This window comes from Sebastes fasciatus, chromosome 7 (genome assembly GCF_043250625.1).
Source record: "Sebastes fasciatus isolate fSebFas1 chromosome 7, fSebFas1.pri, whole genome shotgun sequence".
In the NCBI taxonomy this organism is placed as follows: Eukaryota; Metazoa; Chordata; class Actinopteri; order Perciformes; family Sebastidae; genus Sebastes; species Sebastes fasciatus.
In genome coordinates, this window is record NC_133801.1 from 15647275 (window position 1) to 15657063 (window position 9789).

A 9789-nucleotide genomic window follows, 5' to 3' on the forward strand; every position below is an offset into this window, starting at 1 on the left:
CAAAACTACTTAGTTAGGTTTAGGAAAATATTGTTGTTTGGGTTAAAATAACTATGGAAGTGGCATAACTTAAGTATGGAAGTTACGTGACATATAAGTCAATGTTGACTTCTGGTTTCATACGGGATATGAACGCCGGTCTCCTGGGCGAAAGTCTGATGTTTTTTGTCCCAACCATCTACCCCGACCTCCTCCCTACACAGCATGTGGCGCTCTTTATACTCCATGGTTTACGATTATGTGGAATACATACAGATTGATTTCATGGGATATACTGTATATACGAATTAAAGTGCATTACCTTTTGTAGGTGTGGCTACGAAACATGTGGAAGGTAAGATAAATGTCACTGTTTTGCATATTAAAATAAAAAATAACTTGATAATATAAATATGTACATGTTTATGAACCTCTAAAGAAGCTTATCACACGGCTTTGTTGAATACTCGATTCTGATTGGTCTATGGGCGCAGTTCTGATGTCGGACTCTGGCGGACCGTTTTTGTGTCAAATTATTGATTCCTTAAGTAAGTAGCCGTGTAATAGGCAGGATAATGTACAGCTAGCGGGTCATTGTTGTGAAATAAACCCCTTCAAAGCAATGCTGCACCCCGATGCGGAGCAAAGGGGTGGACTTGATCACTCTGAAGGGGTTTATTTCACAAAAATGACCGGCTCGCTTTACATTATCCCTTACATATTTCATAGGTAACCTTCTATGGGAGAAAGAAGCCTGGTCGAACAGTTATGAGGATCTTTCCCTCTGAGAGTGAGGACACTGAGTTTGAGACAAGTGACAGCAAGGAAGAATTACACTTCCACAGCCTGATGACATTATGTCACCTCCATTACTTCAAGAAGTACTTTTTATTATTATTCTTGCACTATTGTGGATGCCAACAAGCCACTTAACTTGCTGCCAATGAACTGGGGCAGTAAGAGTGACAATTTTGATCATTGATACATTATCAGAGAGCCTCAGTCTAGAGGCTCAGAGTGAGATTGTTTTAAATACACATTGAAAACCACCTTGAAACCTCTACTGCAGCATGTTAACGGACTTTTGTCTGTTTTGCTGCACACCCTATGCTCAAGCATGTTTTGATACTGTATGCATCTATGTGAGAAATTCACATTAGTGTGTTATCAGAGGCAAGGCCACCTCAAGTTCTCAGACACAGTCAAGGACCATGACATCACAGTTAAGAGTAGACATATCACCAACGCCTAGCTCCACTCATTATGACAACACACATGTTATCGTGAGCACAGCCACTCATATGTTACTGTGTGTGTTACTGTATAACTTGTTTTTTTCATTTATCTGTGTCTGCGCCCCTTTCTGTCATAGTGTGAATGTCGATCTTTTAAGTGTGTCCACAAGGAATGTTAAAATGTCCGTTGGTTTACGAAGGTTGACTAAAAGTATTATCCCTGTGCAGGTAGCTTTGTGTTGTGTGCTGGCGTTCGTGTCTGTGATATTGTTTGCCGCATTATATTTGCTCATAGAGCCAACAGGGTGAAAAAGCTTTTGATTAAAAAGAGCTGAAACAGATGGGGGGGGGGTGAGATGGGAAGATAAAGAGAGAAATGAGAAAGGGGAGATTGAAAGAGGAGGATCTGGAGAGATGGAGTGATACGTAGCGAGGCATAGACCGATAAGACAGCACTGAGAGAGGAAGGCAACAGATAAGAGAAGAACTTTTGGAGGAAAGAGTGATGTCAGGAGCCTTTATAAAATATATTGTGGTTCTGTCCCTGTATGGAAGTTATATTCTCTGTAGCACGGGGGCCATAATGACTCCATGATACAGGATGGAGGGTCTGTTTCTTCAAAAAGTTAATCATGACACTGACTACAAGCAACATCTCAATGCTTTCAAGTGAAACTGTGAGTGGTGCATGCGTGTCAGCATGTGAATGTTTGCACTTTCACATGAGTAAAGTGTAATGTTGTTACATAACTTCAGTTAATCTTAAAGTCAACAGGGTTAAAAAGAGATAACAGCACACTTAAATCTCCTGAGTATTTCACACATTCCCTTGTAACCACAAAGTTGTGCAACACCTTCTCTGGACCTCAGCGTGTATTTTGAATTTTGTGCCCAAACACACCAGTGTACATTCGTAGTAGCCCAGGTGTGCCATGGAATTAAACATTAAAAGGAAAAAAAAATGTTAATATACAACACGGATAGAAAGGAGTCTGAAGTCTAGCTTTTCAAGTAGGACTGATGACAGCGTTTTCTCTTTGTGATTTTGACTTCACAAAAAATAGACTGTGATACAAGCATCCCTACTTGGCTGTAAGAAATGAATTAATAAATCCATCCAATTAAAAATCCTGAAAGTTTGAAGTACAAACCATCAAAAATGACAGTGATGAGACATGAATCCTGTAAACGTGTTGTTGTTGATTCCTGGTGCCTTTTCATAACGTGTGGATTTCTACTGGATTCTGACAATCGGGAGAAAGAATTTATCTGAATACGCATAAAAAATGCTCGTGGATCTGACTCCAATCCATCCAGTAGCGCTCCTCTACTATCAGAGATTTGTTACAAAAGACTTACTTCTAAAGTAAAAATTGAAAAAAGCTAAAAGCAGTTGGCACTTCATAAATCAAAGATAAATAATACTGTATTTGTGAGCCAAATCAAGACGTATGATAACTTGTGTTGAGTGAGATGATAGTGCTTGTGTGTGGGTGACAGCGTCAGTGTCTGACTACTGTATGCTTGTTTCTGTCAGTGCCTGCATACACATGTACATATTTCCCTGTCTGTGACCACAAGTGCTGCTTACACACACACACACACACACACACACACACACACACACACACACAAACACACACACACACAGACTCAAAGTATGTGTAATAGGTTTTATCTGGGTCATCTGGTCTCTTCAGCAGAGATGATAAGTTGTTCAGAGCAGAGAGGCCAAATAGCGTTTACTTGGCTCTGTGTGTTTACATGCGTATTTGTGAGTTTCCTTTTCTATGAGTGTACTCTGTCTCCCCTGTCAGCCCCCCACTCCCCTTCAATCCACACACAGACACACTTCAATGGCAGGCGAAAAGAACGAGCAAAACGCTGAACAAACACAGGAGAAAAAAAAAAACCTTGGGGGGAAATTCCTCGAAGTGAGCTAGGACAATCTGTCAGAGCACTCTCACACACACATTCAAGTACACAGTGTGACAGTGTTCAAAAAAAGTTCTCTTCTTTCAAACTCCTGTGATAGAATGATTAAATACTCGTTGTTTTACTGACTGCTTCTGGAGAAGAAACTCTTCTCCGAAACGTTAACGGTCTTCTTCTCCTTCACTGAGTGCACTAAGTGCACCAATCATTTCCTGACAACATCATCACAGGGAGTTACCTAAGTCTGGATTAGCTTGACAGATGGCAAGTGTCGACAGCTCAGGGATATGTGCATCAGTGAGGGATTTTTTTCTTTTGATTTCAATTTAACCAAATTAATAAACCTTAAGTATGTGTTTATAATGAAAACAAGTGTTTATTAAAGGCGTGCAAGTTTTTTTAAAACAAAGAAGTGGTGAACTTTTTCCTCTTAAAGGAGAGGATGAGGCAAAGTGTAATCACAATCTGATGATATATAGAAAATGAACAACAAAAAAACAAGTAAAATTTTTTCCTTGTAAATATTTACAGAGTGGTAATTGTTGCTAAAGTGAAGTGTTTTCCTGTAGGAGCTAAAACAATTAGAGTCATTAGAAACAACGAAGAATTAAGTGCTCATTTTAATGTAGTCTTAGCCTCTTTCTTAGCAACATAAAATGATAACAACTACAGAGCAGATTTGCTGTAGAACTGAGATGCAGATCTGAATAAATCTTGCTGGAACAAGTAATAAAAACGTCCATTTCTAAAGTATCGTAAAAGCATGCTGCTTTATCGCTGCCATCGCCATCTTCTGATCTCTCCCGCTTCATACTTTTTCAGTGAGAGAACAGAGACTGTTTTATCCGGCTGGTATTTTGAACCTTGACCAAATAGAGTTAGTGCAGCTGTCATCTCCTAACAGTATCCACTTTTATTTTGTAACAAGCCGTTTCTTTGTCATCACTCGCTGCTTTTCTTTCCTCTCCTGTCCGTCTGTCTGCTCTGTCTCGTGGTATACCGCTGCAGCACAGCTGTCACTCTGATGGCTGCTATGATATCATTTATAGGCCCACATCAACTGGAAAAAGACCTGGCAACTGTTTTCTGACACGTTGAAATCCATCAGTCAACCATCTGTGGATGTTGACTTATCAAAGTGAGTTTAGACAAGCTTAGTTCACAGACAGTTAAAGGCAGCAACAAAGAAAAATAAGCTGAACTTCAGAAAGTTTCCGAGGTATTTGATGGGGAGCTACTTCACGTGTAGACAGCCAGACTTGAAGTCATGACCTAACCCTCCATGTTATTCTTTTGTTATTAACACACACACACACACTCATAGGAGTGAGAGGTGAGACTGGCCTCGGGGGCAGTCGTCCAGGTTAGAACCTAATACAGCGGTATTTTCATGTTCCCCTGCCAAAAGCAACCCTGCAGCTGTGTGCATGCCTGTGTGTGAGTGTGTGTGTGTGTGTGCATGTGTGTGTAATCAAAGGTACTGTAGCACCGTGACTTCAGCCTCAGGGCCGAGTGGAAAGTAAGCATGGCGCACCTGCAGGAAGTTAGATATAGGCAGAGGGAGGCTAAGGGGTCTGAAGACTTCAGTGAAGGAGAGGTGCACTGCAGCAATGATACAAGTCCACCACTCTTATTAACTAGCGCCATGCATGCTCCTTCAGTCAAGTCTGAAAATGTGGAGCAGCTTGGCATCCAACAGACTTTGCTTTTTTCCACTTTACACCATTTGACTTTTCTCTGCAGTGCCTCCTCCACTCTGCTGCTGCTGCCTTCTCTCTCACCCAACAGTATGTCAATAGGTCTTTCCCTATACAAGTCAGCCAACTGTCACACTTACTGTACAAAAAAACAACTGATGTCTATTTTAAGTAACACTGTAGGCCACCACAAGACAATCAGTGCAAGAAAAGTATTTGTCATTTAACTATGTTAATATGGATCCTTTAAAAATCAGTATTACAGCTGAGAAAGAACATAAAAAAGTTCCAATGATGCATCCACTTCATAAAGGATCGGCCTTTCATTTCAAGAAGTCAAGTTAGAAATATAAACTACAGTAACAACCCCACTTAAGATAAAAAAATAAAATAAAAAAATTCTAATTAGAGACACAGTAAAGACACACTAAACACACAAGCAATACAACAAAACTGATGAAGACTCACCATCTCTCCTGATGTTGCCCCAGTGTGTCAACAGGTCTTTCCCTACAAGTCAGTCAACTGTCACACTTACTGTAACAAAAAACTGATGTCTATTTTAAGTAACACTGTAGGCCACCACAAGACAATCACTGCAAGAAAGGTATTTGCTATTTGTCATTTAACTAATCTTAATATTGATCCTTTAAAATCAGTATGAGAAAGAACATAAAATAGTTCCAATGATGCATCCACTTCATAAAGGATTGGCCTATAGTTTCAAGAAGTCAAGTTACAAATATAAGCTACAGTAACAACCCCACTTAAGATTAAAAAAAAATAAAATAAAAAAAATCGAATTAGAGACACAGTAAAGACACACTACAAGCAATACAACAAAATGATGAAGACTCACCGTCTCTCCTGATGTTGCCCCTCATCACTCTGGCGGTGGAGACCTGAGCCCTCGCGACCCCCGTTATTATAGTCCCCAACAATAACACCGTCCACATCTGGAACACCAGCATTCCACTCATGGTGACAACAAACTTTAAATAACTTCTTCACCTTCCAGTGGCTCGAATAAAATGTGATTTACTTAAAACAAGGAAGACAAACTTTCCATTCAACAACTTCCAGCTTTCCTAATCTCTCTGTCTCCTCTATACCCGCAGAATGAGAGACACTTGTTGACTCCTACACGACACGATGTCCCGTCTGGTGCCAAAAGTGCCCAAAAAATCCAAGTCCTCGTCTGGAAGTTTACGCGCCCACACTGACTCCGAAACAATGAGCTGCAGGTGGAGGGTGATATAGCTCCGTTCACGGTCAGACATGAGCTTACAGGCGCCCAACTTCTTATCGCCGCGGAGAAAAGAAATTTGAGTTCAGTCACCGAGAAATATCCTGCATAGTTTTACTGGTTTCTATCAGACGCGTCTGTCTGGGCGGCTGTGGAAGAGTCGGCGCGTCAAAACTTTGTGCCAACTGAGTGGTGCGCGTTCACGATGCGTGTGTGTGTGTGTGGGTGTGTAAGTGAGTGAGTGAGATGCTGGGGCGGGAGGTCAGAGAGGCAAAGAAAACACACTTTAAATACACTTTAGTGGAGAAAAACTATTTTTAAATCATTATATATTATTATATTATATGTTTTTTTTCTGTCTATCTATCTATCTATCTATCTATCTATCTATCTATCTATATATCTATCTATCTATCTATCTATCTATCTATCTATCTATCTATCTATCTAGCTTCATCCCTTCACATTTAAAAAAAAAAAACACCTCAAGCACCACCTGTTCATCAAGGCCTATGATCTCAGCTGTCTATTCCTGCACATCACTCTTTTAATTACTTAGCTATAGTTTCTCCTCTGTGTTATTTATTAGTATGATTTTGTGTGCCCCCTTTGTAAAGCGTCCTTGGGTTTCTGAAAGGCGCTATATAAATCCAATTTATTATCGATCTATCTATCTATCTATCTATCTATCTATCTATCTATCTATTTCTTCCTTTAAATAACGCCTCAAAACCTACCTTTACAGGAAGGCCTTTTTATAGCAATCCCTTGTTTTAAATTTCATTATTGTTGACTTTTTGTACACAAGTCTTATTTTCAACATTTTATTTTGGCCTATGTTTTTCTGTTTTTTTATGTTTTTATTCTGTTTTGTTTTTATCTTGATGTTTGCACTATTTTAACTTATGTAAAGCCCTTTGTAACTATGTTTGGAAAGGTGCTGTACAAATAAAGTGTATTATTATTATTATTATTATTATTATTATTATTATTATTATTATTATTATTATCATTATATTATCTATCTATCTATCTACCTACCTATCTACCTCGTTACTTTATGTTAGGGTTGGCATACTTTCTTCTTCAAAGTGGAAACACAGGGGGAACCTTTATCAAGGAAACCCTCAGAGGAGAGCACTGGGAGGGTCACCAAGACAGAGGAAGTCTCTGGAGTTGGCTCTTCTCTGGTAGGAAGAGCCAACTCCAGAGACTTCCTCACTACACAGAGAGCTGAGGAAACAGCTGACATGACTTCACTTGAATTGTGATGACAGAAGGGAGGCCATTACACGCCATTCATTAGTCCTATGGGCATGGGCTGTGCGTAATGGGCGCATTAAAGTATTTTAAAGAGTTTTATTGGCTGTCATTTTCCAAGGGACTCTAAGAATCAGAATTAACTTGTTAACAAGGACACCGTCCTGTTGCTCCGCACTTGTGCTCGCACTACGCAGACGCAAGCGAGCGTCGGTCAAAACAGTGAGACGGCACACAGAAGACTGAACGTGATTGACAGCTAACACTACAATATCACTACACAGTATATCACATGCTTGGCAGTAATTTTAGCTTACCTGTCCAATAGGAATTTTGCCAGCTCGGAGTCCTGTTTTTATACCCAAAACCGAGCAAAGGTTACTCCATAAATCAAAGGCCCGGCCGATGTTGAACCTAGTTTTCCCCCCGATGTTGGTCACATTCCTGTTTTGCAAGACAGGCTTCACTAGATATAACTTTATTTTTCTGTGCTTCCGTGGAGTTTGTGTTTGGAGTCTGAGTTGTGGTGACGGCTGGTCATGTGTCGGCGTTTGTTGGCCATTTCTAATTGAATGTTAGCTAAGGTTACACACCGTTATCCCTGTAGAAATTCAAGGCACTCGCGAGCGCGCATAACGTCACATCCGTTGGATTTTCCCGGAAAAAACAGCCGTATTCTTCACATTAAAAGCAGTCTACAGGCTGATAGTCCCTTTAATGGAATAAAATGCTTCCATACTATAATAATAATAAAAAAATATTACAATGGAGTTACTGTTAATGACACCATCCGTCTGTTTGTTCCCTCACTCTGTGTTGTGTAACAACACAGATGACAGGATTGCACTTGTTGATGGTTCTAATATGTAAATCCTGGTGTAATGGATTGCCAGGAAGTCGTTCAATAGACAGCCTTGTGTAAGCCAAAGGCAGACCATTTCAGACAGGCATTGAGGTAATTTCAGCGAGTGATTTATCCACCATAGTAAAATGTCAAGGTGTTACATGCTGTATTTGCAGCAAAACAAAGCAGTGCCCTCAACACTTCCACAGAGTTTATAAATGTGTTCCTGACTATAGACGAATCCCCCTCAAGGCCCTCTCATAGGTTACGTTTATTCATCACCCCTTTCAGTCACGTTCTCACTCACATCTCCCCTTCGCAATCCCATCTCACAATTTTAAGAATTATTTTAGACTTTATGGGGGGAACTTGCCAACTTGAGGTTTCCGCTGACTCGGCACAATGCCTTCCCATTACCCAGCAATTGGCTAATGAGTAATGCAGCACCTTTAAAAACTTAGAGCCACTTAGGGAATGATATAGGTTATTAATAGAGAGGGGAAATTAATTAAAATTAAAAGCTATTAGACCACCCTGCCGAGCTTCAAAGGCATAACGCACCCGGGGAGTGAATTTGTAAGTGCGCATAAAGAGTGCTGGTGGGCACAGATGTATCGTACGCCATGCGTGCTTGTGGTGCACACATGTACGCTAACACACACACACACACACACACACACACACACACACACACACACAAGCACGCATGCCAACAGACAGTTACATTTGAATCTTCTTCTTCCCATTGAAACTGCAACCTGCCAAGGCTGTAATAATACAGAAACATAGCAATATCTGGACATCGACATAGATATAATCTTTCTCTTACTGTATTTTCCACTCCTTCTGTCAGTTGCTATAAGCCCCATAGAAAAACTAAACAAACATTGGCATCGCAATATACCACTAGAGGTAACTTCCCTTTTCTTTGTTATTTGGTGAATAGTCCCTTTAATGTATTGTTCTTGCATTATGGAAGGGATAAAGAAAATGTTAGTACTTGCAAATTTTGATAATCAATGAAGTCAATTCATGTATCTTACCTAATGTAAAGCGTTGCCAAAGACTTTGGACAAACAAGGCTCATTTATTAGACATTGCACTTTTTCATAAACACACACTCACACACACGCCTGTTGTTATAATAGAGTTTCTGGTTTTGGTCCAACCGGGCTGGTTTCCCAGAATTGGTGTGGTCCTGATAATATATCCATGTGTGTGTGTGTGCGCTTGTGCGTGCATGCAAATAAGACCTCCTCAGGTTGTGTTTTTGAAGCCAGCGTCTGATCCATCAGTGATATGAAGAGATTGGCAAAAAAGAGGGAGAAGAGATGGAAAAGAGGGTAAAAAAAGATGAAAAATCAGAGAAAGGATGGAAAGAAAAGGGAAGGAGGGTACGAGATACATTTGGGAATGAAATACAGATACAAGAATCAAAAGGAGGACGTGTTCTTTTTGAGGAAGGAGGACAGAGAAGGGAGGAAATGGAAATTAAGAGCTTGATTTAGAGAGACAGATGGCATAGCCAGTTAGTCAGTCATCATTTGATACTTTTATATGTAATACTTTGTAATTTCTCTCTCTCTCAGAGTC

The 9789-nt window shown here is 40.1% G+C and overlaps 1 protein-coding gene across 2 annotated transcripts in view; it reads right to left on the reverse strand.

The window, feature by feature from the left end:
- Window positions 1-6300, reverse strand: part of pdgfd (platelet derived growth factor d) — a 61907-nt gene extending 55607 nt beyond the window's left edge. The window contains exon 1 of one of the 2 annotated variants that reach the window (XM_074641855.1): window positions 5706-6300. In XM_074641855.1, the coding sequence (XP_074497956.1) occupies window positions 5706-5826 (121 nt within the window). In that variant the 5' untranslated portion in view covers window positions 5827-6300. The remainder of the gene's footprint in view (window positions 1-5705) is intronic. The other variant, XM_074641856.1, reaches the window with a different exon arrangement.
- Window positions 6301-9789: the final 3489 nt, after the last annotated feature.